This window comes from Leucopleurus acutus, assembly GCF_964270905.1.
Source record: "Leucopleurus acutus genome assembly, chromosome: 19".
Taxonomy (NCBI): domain Eukaryota; kingdom Metazoa; phylum Chordata; class Mammalia; order Artiodactyla; family Delphinidae; genus Leucopleurus; species Leucopleurus acutus.
In genome coordinates, this window is record NC_139161.1 from 12725884 (window position 1) to 12743090 (window position 17207).

Sequence of the window (17207 nt, forward strand, 5' to 3'; positions counted from 1 at the left end):
TTTTTTGGCTGTGCTGGGCAGCATGCAGGATCTTAGTTCCCTGACCAGGGATCAAACCCATGCCCACTGCAGTGGAAGCACAGAGTCTTAACCACTGGATGCCAGGGAAGTCCCCTCTGTCAGCTTTTTAAACTGCAGTTGGCTGCGATTGCTTATTCTAAAATACCTACTTTTATATATAATTTTGTATTCATAAGTATATATATTCCTATATAAAGGGTTGCCAAAATTGTATAAACCTCAGGCCCAAAGGCCACTGGACCCCCAAGAGTTGCTGTTTGTGGAGTGTTCTGTTCCCTGAAGGCCCCTCTGTGCATCTGAGGATAAGCTGGCACAAATGGATTGGGGAATATTGTCCCCATGTCCTCTCACATTCCCCCTCCTTCAAATCTAACTTACTGCTTCCGAAACACCAGGAAATCGTATCATTGGTGGCGTCCAGAACAGACTGAGGCGAGGCCTGGAAGGCTATCTTGGGAGTGAAGTGTGTATCTTCAGGGCTTGGGTTTTGAGATCGCTCTCAGGCTCATTGTAGGTTTGTGGCTCAGACCACCAGCTGAGACGACAGAGGGAATTCTCGTGGAAGAGGGTCTGACCGAAGTGGGTGCCCCGACTGTAAAAAAAAAAAAAAAGCTGGGGTTCTGACAGGGTTCCGTCTTGCTGTGCAAAGTCCCACTCGGGTGGTTCAGCAGCTGTGGAGGCCACAGGCCACCACTGTGCTGTCTTGAGCTTCATGTCTGCAGGGCAGTGTCAGAAAGACACTTGTAAACTGTTGAGACTGTGTTATGGGATGATGTTAATGGGCTGGATTCTGTTTGGGATTCAGAGGGAATCTGGGAAATTATAGCCAAAATCAGGGAGGAAAATGCACATTTTGGAAAGTTCAGTTTGCTTCAGAGAGCAGTGCACCCAACCCCGGGAAGAAGGTGCCAGTTTGCTCCAAGCAGACATGAATCTAGCAAACCTTTACCCTGCATCACACAGGACTATGTGTCTATGACATCCTAGTTGAGGGGTCAGGAACCCATTCTAGTGAATGGTCTTAGAAGCCTGGAGACCTTCCACCTCAGGTATAATGGAAACCATGCCGTACTAGGGGCTGTGGGACCAGTACAAGAGGCGAGTCTTAAGTGAGTTATGTGAGTTTTGAATCCATTCCTAAAGTGGGCCCAGCAGAAGACCTAAATAGACATTTTTCCAAAGAAGACACACAGATGGAAAACATGAAAAGATGCTCACCATGGCTAATTATTAGAGAAATGTCAATCAAAACTACAGTGAAGTACGACCTCACGCCAGTCAGAATGGCCATCATTAAAAGTCTATAAATAAATTCTGGAGAGGGTGTGGAGAAAAAGGAACCCTCCTACACCATTGGTGGGAATGCAAATTGGTGCAGCTACTATGGAGAACAGTATGGAGTTTCCCTAAAAAAACTAAAAATAGCACTTCCCTGGTGGTCCAGTGGTTAAGAATCCACCTTCCAATGCAGGGGACACGGGTTCAATCCCTGGTTGGGGAACTAAGATCCCACATGCCAAGGAGCAACTAAACCTGCGCACTGTAGCTAGAGAGAAGCCCACAACAAAGAGCCTGCGTGCCGCAACGAAGACCCAGCACAGTCAAAATTAAAAAGAAAAAAGGAAAAAACCCACTGATTTTCAACCAGGAGCAATTTAAAAACAAACAAAAAAACTAAAAATAGAGTTACCATATGATCTAGCAATCCCATTTCTATCATATATCTGGAAAAGGTGAAAACTCTAATTCAAAAAGATACATGTGGGGCTTCCCTGGTGGTGCAGTGGTTAAGAATCCGCCTGCCAAGTCAGGGGACATAGGTTTGTGCCCTGGTCCGGGAAGATCCCACATGCCACAGAGCAACTAAGCCCGTGAGCCACAACTACTGAGCCTGCACTCTGGAGCCCGCGAGCCACAACTACTGAGCCCACGTGCTACAACTACTGAAGCCTGCATGCCTAGAGCCTGTGCTCCGCCACAGGAGAAGCCACTGCAATGAGAAGCCCGCACACCGCAATTAAGAGTAGCCCCAGCTCGATGCAACTAGAGAAAGCCTATGCACAGCAACGAAGACCCAATGCAGCCAAAAATGAAATAAATTTATATAAAAAAAAGAAGATACATGCACCCCAGTGTTCATAGCAGCATTATTTACAATAGCCAAGACATGGAAGCAACCTAAACGTCCATCGACAGATGAATGGATAAAGAAGATGTGGTATATATATACAATGAAATACTACTCTGCCATAAAAAATAATGAAATAATGCCCTTTGCAGCAACATGGATGGACCTAGAGATTATCATACTTAAGTAAATCAGACAGAGAAAGACAAATACCATATGATATCACTTACATGTGGAATCTAAAATATGACATAAATGAACTTATTTATGAAACAGAAACAGACACAAAAAACAAACTTATGGTTACCACAGGGGAAAGCGGGTAGGGGAAGTATAAATTAGAAATTTGGGATTACAGATACAAACAACTATATATAAAACAGATAAACAAGAACCTACTGTATAGCACAGGGAACTATATTCAATATCTTGTAATAAACCATAATGGAAAAGAATATGAAAAAAATATATATAAATGTATAACTGAATCACCTTGCTATACAGAAATTAACACAACATTGTAAATCAACTATACTTCAATAAAATAAATTTTAAAAAATAAAAAATAAAGTGGGCCCAGGTAACAACACCCATGGGCTTGTTGGAGATGAACTAGCTCCCTGGCGAGAGCCCTGCCAGTAAACACTGCTCAGCATGTCTAGAGCCTGTCTCCCAGGGTGAGGGGTGGGGGGCAGCTTCCTCTGTCCTCCTCATCTTCTCCCAGTGAAATTGCTTCCAAAAGCTCCTTGTGTGAGAACTTGCCTCCCGGCTGGGGTTTCCTCTTGGGCAGAAGTGTGCGGATATCCTGGAAATTGTTCAGAAACAGCGATTAGAGATCAGGGTGGTGGGGGACTGTGGTGGGCATGGAACAGCCACCCCATCACAGCCGACTCTGAATTCCTAAGAGGTGGAAGAATACCCCTCCCTTTCCCAGAGTCCGTGTGAGGGGCATGAACGCAGTATGCTTATGGTGAAGGCCAGGATGGTGGGCTAGCCTTGACACCTGGACCACGTCCACCGGCCCTGCTGGCAGCCAGGCCTTAGGATCCCAACCCCTGCCCCAGCTGCCTGATTTCAGAACGAGCTGTTGTGATGGCCCTGGGGCTGTGCCCACAGCTGCCTTCCTGGTGCCCCTTTTCTGAGCAGCATTACACCCTCCCCACCCTCCTGAGACTCCCCCCACACGGAGCAATGGGACACATTTGGCCATGGGCTGTACTTCCCTTCTCGGTGCCACTGGACTTGGTATTCACCATAAGGGTCTGAGTGAGGAGGAGAGTCGCTCCTCTGCACAGTGACCCCAGTACCTCGGCTGGTTCTACCACCCCAATTCACACCCCCAGATACATTTCCTGAGAACTCCTGCAATAGCTACCTGAGTTTTAGCTACAGTTGGGGCTGAGAGGTGCCGTCTGCACCTTTGTAGCCATCATTCTGGTTCTTGGGGAACCAGGAGACTGGCCGTAGTGGGGAAGGGGCTGCTTGGATGTGTCTGAGTCACATCTCCCAGTTAAGCTTCCTACCACAAACCAAAACTCAAATGCAGGCTTGGGAGGAGGGTGGGCTGGTTTGCGAAGTCAGAGTGCTCTCCTAGGCACGTGTCTTCATGCTGAGGATTCTGCCCTTGGACCCAGGGCTGCCCAGATGGGAGCTGAGAGGCCTGGGGAGCAGCCCCAAGTGCCTGGGTTCGGGACCAGTAAGATGGTGTGCCCCTGCCTGGCTGCCACCCAGCATGTTCAGACCCTGCTTGGGCAAACCGTGGCCACAGCCCAGAATGGGGCTCAGTCAAGACCAGCGTCTCCTGCAAGAAAGGGCAGGAAGGGGCAGAAGGGTGGAGCTCACGGGCACCTGACCCTGGCAGCTTTGGGACTGGGTTTAGACCAAAGATTTGGAATTCCGAGAGAACAGAGAAAACAGGATGGAAATCATAAGGAAAAAGCTGAAGAAGCTGAAGGCAACTTCCCGGGGTTGGAGGACCCAAGTTTCCATCCTGAAATGGCCCACCTGTCCTGCCCAGAGGAGACTCATCTTGGGCACTTCCCTGGGGAATTGTCACATACCGGCCACAAAGAGAGGATCCAAAAGCCTCCAGAGAGAGAATAGTTTCCACACAGAGAATAAGAATCCAACTGGTTTCCAGCTTCTCAACAGCACGGGACCTGGAAGGTGAGGCCACAGAGCCATCTCAGTGATGCAAGAACAGCCTGGAATTCCATATCCAGCAGGACTGCCCATTGAGAATAAAGACGTCTGCAGAAGTGCGAGAGCTTGTCTTTACTGTCACGGATCCCTTTTGGGGATGCAATAGGAGCTTGGGCTTCGCCAGACTGAGAGGGAGAGCTGGGAGGAGGGAGACTTGCGGGGGTCAGACCCTTCCTACAGATGCCAAGCAGTCTCCTGCCCACCTGCTCTCGGCCATGCATGTGTACATGCCTTTGAACACATGTGTGTGTACAAACACATACATGTGTGTGTTTTTTCTTAATATTTATTTATTTATTTGGCTGCACCAGGTCTTAGCTGCAGCATGCGGGATCTTCATTACGGCATGTGGGATCTTTAGTTGTGGCATGCGGGATCTAGTTCCCTGACCAGGTATGGAACCTGGGCCCCCTGCATTGGGAGAGCAGAGTCTTAACCACTGGACCACCAGAGAAGTCCTGGCACATCTGTGCCAGGAAGCTCCCTTCCTGGGACAGCCAGCCTCTGTAATCAGAAGTCCCACTCCGGGTGTGGTCAGCTGCATGGTATCAGAACCCCAAGAGCAGACTCTATCTCTGATGGGCACCAGGTGCCCTGATGAGCAAGCCCAGTGCCAGCAACCGGTGTCATCAGGCAGTGCCTGGGGCCCGGCAGGACGTGGTCAAGACCGCCAGCCTTCTGTGGACAGTGTGAGACCTAGCAAGGCCTCTGACCTGCATCCCAGGGACGGCAATCTCCCCTGGACTGTCCTGGGTATTGCTTGGTGGGAGGGCTCCGGGCCGAGGCTCAGAGAGGGTTCAGGAAGCCTCTGTGCAGGGAGGTCAGGCGCTACAGGGCCCTGGGCCAGTCCCAGCCGGGTCCAGGCTCACTGACTGTGGACACACGGGAGGGCACCGCCCCCACGTCTGTCCCCCTATCAGAGAGCTCCGCCCTCCTCCCATAGCGCTGGGTCCGCCCGGCTTGGCCTATGGGATGGGGGCGGCGAGCGCTTGCCCGGCCTGACTGAACCCCCGCCCTCATTCTCCTGCGGGAGGAAGACCGGGAGGCCGGACACCCGGGCGCTGGGACCCCTTAGGCCAAACAGACGCCTCCCCCGCGGACAGCTGCCTCGGCAGCGGCGAGCTCGCGTCTGGGCCCGCTGTCTGCGCGGTCCCAGGTCCCCCGTGTCCCCGTGTCTCCCGTCCCCCATCCCGCCGCCGGCCCCATGGAGCAGCTGCTGCGCGCGGAGTTGCGCACCACGACCCTGCGCGCCTTCGGGAGCCCCGGGGCCGGCTGCATCAGCGAGGGACGCGCCTACGACACGGATGCCGGTCCCGTGTTCATCAAGGTCAACCGCAGGACGCTGGTGCGTGCCCCCCACCCCATCCCATCCCACCCCACCCTTCCCTGCGGCCTGAGCCTGCCCCTGGAGCTGGAGGGGGGAAGGGGTTGAGGGTGGGGGAGGGCTGGAAGGAATGGGGGGAGGAGAGGAAGGTGGTGAGGGGGCTCAGGCGCTCAGGGGCTCAGGGAGAGGGAGCGCCGCGGTCTGGTCCTGGGCCAGGCCTGGCAGTCACAGCCCCGGGGTCAGCTTAAGGCCTTGCAGAGGCTCAAGCGTTTTCTGTGGGATTCCGAGGTTTTGTCTGCTCCGGGATTAATTTACTTCCTTTTGCCTGGATGCACAGGAGTTTTTGGTGTCCGTTTTAATTTCTCAACCATTCAAGCACGGGGGGCGGTGAAGCTTGGGGTCCTGGGCTGCTTCTGCCACTCACCAGGGGCTCAGCTCTGGACTCCGTTCCCCACAGCCCCTGGGTCCTCCCCGGCAGAAGGAAAGAGGCAGGAAGAACCCTTGCCCGACACAGAGCGCCAGGCTTCTGTTCTTTCTACTCACAGGCCATGCTTGTGTTGGACCTGGTTTCCATTGCCTGCTTAAAATATTGCTGTTAAATGTACATGGAAAATAGTAACACTTTACAGGTGGAGAAACTGACCATAGTGTGTGCACCTCAAGTGCTGAGGATGGCGCTCCCTTGGCCCTGGTGGGCAGCTCCAAGGAGGCCCCTGGTGCTCTGTGGGCCAGGCCCCTTTGAGATGCGGCAGTGGGGAGGGGGTGTTGGCTGTGGGCTGGAGGAAATCCCAGAGTGACCCCTCCAGTCCCCCTGTGGAACTGCCAACGTTTAGGATGGACAGTGGGTCGGCATTGGTCCGGCATCCCTGCTCTGTTGGCACCAGGAACTGTTAAAGAATCTGGTTTCAGTACCCAAATCCCTCAAAACGATAAGGCCCACCCACTGGGAAGCTGTATTGGGTTCAGGGTTCACGCTGGCCCTGGAAACTTCACAGCTGGTTCCTGAAAGCTCTTCCAGGCTGGGATCCCATTTTTCACCCTTGAAACCTTCAGTGCTGGCACACAGGAGGTGATCAATCAATACACGAGAACAGGTGATAGGTGAGGGCCTCAGGATGTAACCAATCTGGAGCCCAAGTGTCCTCATCCCCTGTATGTTTGGGGTCTCACCCTGGGAGCATGGCTGGGGGTCACTGGACACCCCGCTCCATGATTCTAGGTGTGGATTGGCAGTTAGGAGGACACCTTGCACATTCTCCCCTCAGGTCCTTGAATTAAAGGATGGAATTCTTTTCCTGTGTGGAAATAGATGCTTTGATCTTGTTCATGAAGGTTAATTCTATAAGCCAGAGGTATTCACAAACCATATTAACAAACACTTTTTTTTTTTTTTTTTTTTTTGGCGGTATGCGGGCCTCTCACTGTTGTGGCCTCTCCCGTTGCGGAGCACAGGCTCCGGACGCGCAGGCTCAGCGGCCATGGCTCACCGGCCCAGCTCAGCGGCCATGGCTCACCGGCCCAGCCGCTCCACGGCATGTGGGATCTTCCCGGACTGGGGCACAAACCCGTGTCCCCTGCATTGGCAGGCGGACTCTCAACCACTGCGCCACCAGGGAAGCCCAACAAACACATTTTTAACCCAGATGTAGTGTACCTAAGGTGAGAGTTCACCTAATTTAAAAATGGGGTATTTGTACAAAATGTTTTAGAAGTAGGGAGACCCCTGGGTCCTAGTGGAGGCTGTTCCGCTGCCCTGGGGAGTGGCTGTCTTCTTCTTGGGTGGGGTGCATGGCTCCTTCCCAGCCTCCAGGCCCTGGTGGGTGCTTGCCTCTGGGGACTGGCCCTGGACCCCCCAGCCCCTGCCTTCCCCCGCCCCAAGTGTGTGCCCCAGTCACTTTGGCATGCCCCCCCATGCTGCCCTGTGCTGCCTCTCATTTGCTGTAAGTGCTCAAGGCATCGTGGGGGCAGGTAACCTGGAAGGGGACCCAGGCCCAGCCCCATACCCTCCACTAACCTGCACTTCAAGGCACCCCACCAGCACCCCCATGGCACCCTGTGGCACCCCACAGCACCCCACTATACCCCCAGCACCCTCATGGTCTACTACAACACCTCATAGCACTACCACCACCCCACAGTACCTTCATGGCACTCCCAGCACCTCACAGCACCCCCATGGCACTCCTAGCACCTGAAGGTTTCCCAGCACCCCCAGCACCCCACCCCCCATGGCCTGTGCTTCCTCACCTCTCAGAGCAAGCACTTGGTGCAGGCCTCAGCATCCTGTCCACCCTAAGCTCTCAGCGCAGCCCCTTCCTATCCAAAGGGGGCCACATTGCGTCCCACCCTCTGGGGGCTGATGCCTTGCTCCCCAGCCAGTTTTCAGCAACTGGAGGTCCTGGGTGCTTGCAATCCCACATGGTGGCTTCTGTGCAGGGCTGTGAGCCTCAGCCTGGCTGCATAGCCCTTGCTGGCATCGGAGTTCACGGCCATGTTCTGGACGCAGGCCCGGCAGATGTTTGAGGGGGAGATGGCGAGCCTGGAGGCTCTTCGGAGCACTGGCCTGGTGCGGGCGCCTCAGCCTATCAAGGTGATTGACCTGCCTGGAGGTGGGGCTGCCTTTGTGATGGAGCATCTGAAGATGAGGGGCCTGAGCAGGTGAGAGAGAGAGAGAGAGAGAGAGAGAGAGAGAGAGAGAGTGTGTGTGTGTGTGTGTGTGTGAGAGAGAGAGAGACAGAGAGAGAGACAGAGAGACAGAGAGACAGAGAGAGGAAGATGAGAGAGAGGGGGAGCAGCCTCTTGCTGAGCTGCCCATACAACTCCATGCAGGGAGCAGAGGCAGGGCCCAGAGCCACACCTGCCATCCCTGATGGAGGCAGGAGCTCTTGCTTTCCATGCAGGGTCAGAGTCCGAGGTTAGTTTGGTTCCACAAGGTTGTGCCAAATAAGCGTGTTTGAACCATCCATTGCTTTGTGCTCAGAGGGCACCTGTGCCAGCTCAGTTTGGGCAGTGAAGTCTGATCTAGTAATTATCTGAAGTCCTTAATTTTTTTTTCTAATTATTAAAGTTATGTATGTTCATTGTTTAAAAAATGGTGGAAGACGCAAACTCATGTAAAGAAAACTAAAGGCGCCCGTCATGCCAGAAGCAGGGAGCAGTCACTGCTACATTTTGGTGTGTGATTATCATCCCAGTCTTTTTCTTATATGTGATTTACATTTGTTTTTACAAAAATTGGGAGCCTTTTTTTTTTTTACTCTACTTAACATTACTTTTTTCCTTGATTTGTCCCTTAATTCCCAGTGCCTCTGTGAGCTTCAACAGAAGCCTACCCCTCTTGGTGATTTTAGACTATTTTGTTTTTTGGAGGTCATTGCCTACAGTTCATTTTTTTCAGTTTTTAAAGAACAGAGAGTAGTTTTTAAAACATTTCTCAAAATGGAACATGCGAGCTCGTTGTTGTTTCTCATTTTAATTGGCTGCATTTCTTCTTTCCTCAGTCAGGCATCAAAACTTGGAGACCAGATGGCAGATTTGCACCTTTACAACCAGAAGCTCAGGGAGAAGTTGAGGGAGGAGGAGAACAGAGTGGGTATGTTCAGACTGCTGTTGTGCACCCTTGACCTGGGTGCATCTACCCTGGGTTGGTGCTTAGGGGGGATATTTCAGTAATGGGTTGGGTTGCACACCACCTGCCTGTAGACCACAGTGTGAAAAAAGAGATTGTTAAATAAGAATTTTGATGATAAGCTGGTAGAATCAGCTCATGACCCCTCTGCTGTCCAGTGTGCTTGAGATAGGCGTGTCCTTGCTGGTCCCTGTGTGGACCAATTGCTACCATGTGTAGTATAACCTCAGCCACCCATGTTCCAGCAGTGCAGCCCAGGCCCATCCTGATGCTCTGCTGAGGTCTGACATTTAAGAGAAAGCCAAGCAGCACTTTCTGTTGACAGGCCAGAGGGCTGAGGGTGCCGGGCCCCAGTATGTGAGCAAGTTCGGCTTCCACACGGTGACGTGCTGCGGCTTCATCCCACAGGTGAGTGCCTGGGCAAGGATGCTTCTGCTTAGTTCCTGATGCCCCAATGCTGGTCACCCCACCCCTTGTGTGTGACAGAGTGCCAGTCCACTGGGCACCAGCAAGTCTGACTATCTGATTTCTTCTTTTTTTTTTATTTTTATAAATTTATTTATTTATTTATTTTTGGCTGTGTTGGGTCTTCGTTTCTGTGCGAGGGCTTTCTCTAGTTGCGGCGAGCGGGGGCCGCTCTTCATCGCGGTGCGTGGGCCTCTCACTATCGCGACCTCTCTTGTTGCGGAGCACAGGCTCCAGACGCGCAGGCTCCAGACGCGCAGGCTCAGTAGCTGTGGCGCATGGGCTTAGTTGCTCCGCGGCACGTGGGATCTTCTCAGACCAGGGCTTGAACCCGTGTCCCCTGCATTGGCAGGTGGATTCTTAACCACTGTGCCACCAGGGAAGCCCCTGACTACCTGATTTCTGAAAGCAGAGTGTGAGTTGTGATAAATGGGCGGGGGAGAGTAGATGTCGAGGTTCACTGAGCAGAGCTCAGAGGAGGTGGGGAGCTGTGGGGCAGGTAGAAGAGCATTCTGAGCAGAGGAAACAGCAGGTGCAAAGGCCGTATCACAGGAGGGCATGTGCTAAGTGTGGAGGACGGAAGTGGGTGGGGGTAAGGAAGCATTAGAGGTCAAGGACTAAGTCCTGGTCACTCCGCCCGTCTCCTGGGGCCTTTAAAAATTATTAGTACTATTGAAAAAAAAATTATTAGTATTATTGAGAGGTAATTCAGTGACATAAATGTCACTTTTAAAGTGTACAGTTCAGTGGTTTTTAGTATATTCACAGTGTTATGCAGCCACCACCACTATCTGACTCCAAAACATTTTCATCACCCCAAAGAGAAACCACATACCCATTAGTAGCCACTCCCCATTCCCCCGCCCTCAGTCACCGGCAACCATGAATCTCTTTCTGTCTTCAGGGTTTGCCTATTCTGGACATTTCGTATAAATGGAATCATATTGTACAATAGATATACTTTTATGTCTGCCTGGTGTGGGCAGAGGGCTGTTCTTCCAGGTGGAGGTCACTAGAGGCAAGATCCTTATGAAGCTGGAGGCAGATTTAGGGATCTTATTCAAGGGGTAGCCCTCACATCTGGGGTCCCTAGAACTGTACCTGGTGGTTTACCAGGCTTGTTAAGACCCTGTGAATCTCTGCTGAAGCCAGCTCCCCTGGGGGTTACACACCTGTCTGGAGCTAGTGACCAGCACAATAGTGTGGTCCCAGCCCGGTATGGCCAAATATGGCTTGTTGTCCTGCTTCAGATGTTGAGTTGAAGAGCTATGAGTCTACAGAGATTTGGTTGACCTCACACAGTGGCTTTTCAAGAACTGAGGCATGAACTTGTACACAGAACCCTGATGTGTGAAGGAGGTGAGGATGGGGCTGGCCTGTTAGGGACACAGGCAGCCCCCGAGTGCCCCTTCAGAGTCCAGGATCAGTGAACCAACCTAGTTTAGCTGCAGCGCAGCCAGGAAGGGGCAGGAAACCTGGGAGGACACCTGGTCCACCTCCTTGTGCTGTGACAAGATGGTACTGGATGTAGTGTCCGATGGACATAGCATGGATGGACCAGCCTGAGGTTTCAAGAGGCTCCCTGCTCCTTGGGAGGACTGAGTGGGCCCTTAGGGGCTGCAGTCATTCATGGGGCAACCCTGAATGGTGGCACCTAGTGAGCTGAGCCCTGTTGGGGCCATTGGCTCGGTCAGAGGACTGACACAGTTAATTTGCTGCTGTGTCCGACTCAACTCCCCAGTTGCCATCGCAACACCAGGAGGCGGGTTGCCATTGACCCGTTTTATGGATGAGGAAAATGATGTGCAGAGAAGCCAGGTGGTACCTGAGTCATGCAGCTGGTAAGCGGAGGGGCCAGGGTTTGGCCCTGGCTGGCTTCAGAGCATAGGCCCTGACCGCCACACATCCTGACCCACCTGGTCCAGGTGAAAGCTGGGTCCTCCCACCAGCTATGCACCCAGGCGGCCCCGCCTTTGGTAGCTCAGGGGAAGGTCATATATTTTCGTGGGTGAGGGCATCATGGCCCATTGGTTCAGGTGGAGGGCTAGCCAGTGCTGGTCTCCAGCTGTGTCTTCATGACCTGGTCATCTAGGAGGTAGACCGAGGCTGGGACACTAGGGGCCTGGGCAGGCAGATGGAGCACGAGGGCATGCCATCCCATACGCCTCAGGCTGTTTGGGGAGGGGGTCTCCCGCCTTCTCTTGAGGTGCACCTAGCACCAAGGGGGTGAACACAGGGCCTCAGCCACCACAACCCTCTGCACAGGGAGTCTCCACGCTGAGGATGCTGACCAGGGACGCATGCTCTCCGGAAGGTTCCTCCCTTAAGGAATTTCACAAAGTAACCCTTTGTATAAAATAAGCTTTTCATCTTTTTTTCTAAACAACTCTATTAAAGTATAACTGACATCAAATAAACTGCACCTATTTAAAATGTACAGTTTGGTAAGTTTTGACATATGCATGTGCCTGCGAACCGCTCACCGCAGTCAGGTCGATGAGTATATCCGTCACCAAGAAAGTGTCCTCCTGCCCTTTTGTAATGTTTTCCTCCTGCCCTTCCCTGCCCCTGGCAACTGCTGATCTGTTTTCTATCACCATAGATAGGTTTGCATTTTGTGTAATTTAATATAAATGGAATCATATGGTGTGTACTCCTTTTCGTCTGGCTTCTTTCACTTAGCACAAACATTTTGATATTCATCCCTGTTGTTGCCTGTGTCAAAAGTCCATTCCATGGTATGATAAACCACAGTGTGTTTATCCATTGATGGACATCTGAGTTGTTTCCGGGTTTTGCTTTCACAAATAAAGCCGCTATGAACCTTCATGTGCAAGAGTTTGTGTGGACAAATGCTTCCATTTATTTTGGGTAAATACCTAGGAGCCAATGACTAGGTCAAATGTAGGCTTATATTTAACTTTTTAAGAAACTACCAAAATATTTTCCGAAGTGGTTATACCATTTTACATTCACACCATCAGTGTAGGAGCATGCCAGGTCCTCGGCATCCTCACATACTTGGTATTTTCCTTTTTCTAAAATTGTAGCCATCCTAGTGATTGTGAGGTATCTCAGTGAGGTTCTGTTTTCCCTGATGACTAAGGATGTGGAGCATCTATTCATGTGCTTATTTGCCATATATTAGGGACATAATTATTTAGGATTATTATATCTTCCTCATCAGTTGACTTCCTTTCCATAGTGAGATGACTTTCTTTATACTTGGTGATATTCTTTGCTCTGAAATTTACTTCCATATTAATATAGCTATTCCAGCTTTCTTTTTTTAAATTTTATTTATTTAATTACTTTTTATTTTTGGCTGTGTTGGCTCTTCATTGCTGTGCGCGGGCTTTCTCTAGTTGCGGTGGGTGGGGGCTATTCTTTGTTGCCGTTCGCGGGCTTCTCATTGCGGTGGCTTCTCTTATTGCGGAGCAGGGCTCTAGGCGCGTGGCCTTAAGTAGTTGCGGCTCACGGGCTCTAGAGCACAGGCTCAGTAGTTGTGGCATGCAGGCCCAGTTGCTCCATGGCATATGGGATCTTCCCGGACCACGGCTTGAACCCGTGTCCCCTGCATTGGCAGGTGATTCTTAACCACTGTGCCATCAGGGACGCCCTCCAGCTTTCTTTTGACTAGTGTTAGCATGATTTATTTTTTCTATCCTTTTAATCTGTTTCTGTTTTTATATATAAAGTGCATTTCTTGTACACAGCTTATAATTTGGTTAAGAAATATAATTGGATTAACAATAATCGCTTTATTTTTCTAACCTGTTGATCTCTTGTCATTTAACTGGGGTGTTTAGACACATTTAATGTACTTATTGATATGGTTAGGTTTGGAACTGTTGTCATTTCTTTTTTATTTGTCTTATCTGTTCTCTGCTCCTCTTTTATTCTTTTTTCTTTATTGTTGTTGTTTTTATAAATTTATTTTTTGGTGCATTGAGTCTTCGTTGTTGGGTCTTCATTGCTGCGCGTGGGCTTTCTCTAGTTGCCGCGAGCGGGGGCTACTCTTCGTTACGGTGCGTGGGCTTCTCATTGCGGTGGCTTCTCTTTTTGCAGAGCTTGGGCTCTAGGCGCATGGGCTTCAGTAGTTGTGGCACGTGGGCTCAGTAGTTGTGGCTTGCAGACTCTAGAGCGCAGACTCAGTAGTTGTGGCGCATGGGCTTAGTTGCTCCGCGGCATGTGGTATCTTCCTGGACCAGGGCTCGAACCCGTGTGCCCTGCATTGGCAGGCGGATTCTTAACCACTGCACCACCAGGGAAGTCGCACCTTTTATTCTTTTTTTTTTTTTTTTTTTTTTTGCGGTACGCGGCCTCTCACTGTTGTGGACTCTCCTGTTGCGGAGCACAGGCTCCGGACGCGCAGGCTCAGCGGCCGTGGCTCACGGGCCTAGCTGCTCCGCGGCATGTGGGATCTTCCCGGACCGGGGCACGAACCCTTGTCCCCCGCATCGGCAGGCGGACTCTCAACCACTGCGCCACCAGGGAAGCCCCCACCTTTTATTCTTTATGCTCTCTTTCGAATTAACTTTTTATGTACTTATTGATATGGTTAGATTTGGAACTGTTGTCATTTCTTTTTTATTTGTCTTCTCTGTTCTTTGCTCCCCTTTTATTCTTTATCTCTCTTTCGAATTAACTAAGTGTTATTATTATTATTTTTGCGGTATGCGGGCCTCTCCCATTGCGGAGCACAGGTTCTGGATGCGCAGGCTCAGCGGCCATGGCTCACGGGCCCAGCCGCTCCGCGGCGTGTGGGATCTTCCCGGACCGGGGCACGAACCCGTGCCCCCTGCATCGGCAGGCAGACTCTCAACCACTGCGCCACCAGGGAAGCCCTAACTAAGTATTTTAAAATAATTTACTTATTTATTTTTGGCTGCATTGGGTCCTCGTTGCTGTGCGCACAGGCCTTCTCCAGCTGTGGCGAGCAGGGCCTCTCTTCGTTGCGGCGCACAGGCCTCCCACTGCGACGGCTTCTCCTGTTGGGAAGCACGGGCTCCAGGTGTGTGGGCTTCAGTAGTTGTGACTCGCGGGCTCTAGAGCGCAGGCTCAGCAGCTGTGGCGCATGGGCCCAGTTGTACCGCGGCATGCAGAATCCTCTCGGACCAGGGCCCGAACCCGTGTCCCCTACATTCGGCAGGCAGATTCCTAACCACTGCGCCACCAGAGAAGTCCCTAAGTAAGTATTTTTAATGATTCCATCTTATCTCCCTTGTTGGACAGCGATAACATTTGCTGTGCTCTTTTAGTGGTTGCTTTAGGGTTTAGGCAGATGCCATGCATAACTCTGTCCTGTGACCACCAGCTGCAGCACCAGCCCCTCCTTTCCCTTGTTGCTCAGGTGAACGAGTGGCAGGATGACTGGCCAACCTTCTTCACCCGGCACCGGCTCCAAGCACAGCTGGACCTCATTGAGAAGGACTATGCTGACCGAGAGGCACGAGAACTCTGGTCACAGCTACAGGTGGGCACAGCAGTTATCCTCTGGGAGAGGGGCTGTTCTCTTATGAGCCTACCACATTTGTGTGGGACCCCCTGCTAGAACAGAGCCAGAGTGGGGACTGCTGAGCCTGGAGCAGAGCTGGTCAAGTCGTGGACCCAGAAGTGTCCTGACTATTGGCTTGATGGGGAAGCTGAGAAGGGGATGGGACCTGAGGGCATACTTGGTCCCTGAGTGCACCTCTCACGTGTGCTTGGTCACCAGGTACTTAACCTCAAACTTTGCTCATGTGAAATGTAGGTGTTTGGCTTGTAAATGGTGGCATTTACTATTACTTTCTTGTCCATTCTTATGCTGTTTTTTTCACCAAGGCAACGTCTTACCTCTTAGAGCAGGTGTGGGTAGCACTTTGAAACCAGTGATTGGTTTTAAAACGTAACTCTCAAAATGTTAAAAACAGAACTCGCATATCAGTCTATCAGCATGCATCAAAGAAATCTTATTTAACTCTTTGCTGAAGTAATCAGGCTACAAAAGAGGTGCAGATATATATGTGCTGTGAAATAAAAGAATAGCGCAGAAAGTTTGCTAAGTTACATACAAAAAGACTCCACTCAGGTTGTACAGTTCATATTCTACATGACAATAAAATCATAACCTCTGAGGTTCTCTACTGTATGGAAATCATTAAACTGTAGCGCTTCTAGACCTAAATTAGTAGTAAATACTAAGACAAAATTACATTTCCCTGGAGTCAGAGGATCCTTATCCCTGGGCTTGGTACAAAGTGGTGGCTGGACCCTGAGCAAACACAAGGTCGTCTTTGCCTTATTTCCAAGTACTGGATGAGGAGACTGTGGCTCCCAGGCCTGTGATAACTCTGTGTACAATAATTATTTTCTTAGGTGAAGATCCCAGATTTGTTTTGTGGCCTAGAGATTGTCCCCGCCCTTCTTCATGGGGATCTCTGGTCAGGAAATGTGGCCGAGGACGACACCGGCCCCATTATTTACGACCCGGCCTCCTTCTACGGTCATTCTGAGTTTGAACTGGCGATTGCCTTGATGTTTGGGGGGTTTCCCAGGCCCTTCTTCACCGCCTACCACCGGAAGGTCCCCAAGGCTCCAGGTTTTGACAGGCGGCTGCTGCTCTATCAGCTCTTTAACTACCTGAACCACTGGAACCACTTCGGGAAGCAGTACAGGAGCCCATCCCTGGGCACCATGAGGAAGCTTCTCAAGTAGCAGCCCGCCTGTGTCGCCTGCCCAGCCGCTTGCCAAAGGACCAGGGCGGCAGTACCAGAGGTGGCTTCAGAGATGAATAAAGCCCACGGTGGTTTCAGGGATGGAACTGTGTGTGTCTTAGTTTCACCTGCGTCTCCGTCCTCCATGCAGCTGGGTTAATTTATGGGGGCCCAGACCACCTGAAAGGTCTCCGACAGGCTCATTACCTATTCCAGTCTGGGGGGAACTTGGAGTTTGGATACTTTCATGACAGTTGTACAGAAATTCACACAGATCTGGGGTTTGCTTACGTGGAATTTGGTGTCATGGCCCCCTGTGGATTCAGGTCTCCTGTTTCTGGCTTAGGCAGAGTTGGGGACCATGGGATGGGTGCACCTCTTGAGCAGTATCTCTGGGGCTGAGCAGGGCTCCAAGTCCACCTTACTGAGGTGGACAGGTGGAAGAAAGACCTCCCCCTCCATGTGCTTTAGCCACTGCCCAGCTTCTCTCCCGCGCTCCGTTTTGCAGCTGGTGTTTTTTGCTCGAATAGAAGGGTGTGTGTGTGTGTGGGGGCGGTAGCCTTGGGTAGGGGGTGTGCCCTGGCGGGTGCCTGGAGTGCTCAGGGTGTCGGGGTATCCAGGGGGTCGGCGTGTCGGGCTGCCACCGTGTAGGGGCGGGGCTGCCGGGCACCTCGGCCACCCGTGTGTGCGTCTCGGAAGACCTGAGCCGCGCCGTTATCACTCCTCCCGAATCACCAATTGTTT

The 17207-nt window shown here is 51.4% G+C and overlaps 1 protein-coding gene across 1 annotated transcript; it reads left to right on the forward strand.

The window, feature by feature from the left end:
* The first annotated feature begins 5432 nt into the window (after positions 1 to 5432).
* Positions 5433 to 16557, forward strand: FN3K (fructosamine 3 kinase). The gene is made up of 6 exons (XM_082861525.1): positions 5433 to 5696; positions 8182 to 8333; positions 9176 to 9267; positions 9629 to 9711; positions 15122 to 15244; positions 16126 to 16557. Exons 1-6 carry the CDS (start codon positions 5556 to 5558, stop codon positions 16462 to 16464), a joined length of 930 nt encoding a protein of 309 aa, XP_082717651.1. The 5' UTR covers positions 5433 to 5555; the 3' UTR covers positions 16465 to 16557.
* The last annotated feature ends 650 nt before the right edge of the window (positions 16558 to 17207 follow it).

Coding starts and splice junctions, on each gene's coding strand:
- FN3K (XM_082861525.1), top strand. CDS start 5,556: ATGGAGCAGCTGCTGCGCGCGGAGTTGCGCACCACGACCCTGCGCGCC. Junction 9,712..15,121: donor GCTGCGGCTTCATCCCACAG/GTGAGTGCCTGG, acceptor CTTGTTGCTCAG/GTGAACGAGTGGCAGGATGA. Junction 15,245..16,125: donor AACTCTGGTCACAGCTACAG/GTGGGCACAGCA, acceptor TTATTTTCTTAG/GTGAAGATCCCAGATTTGTT.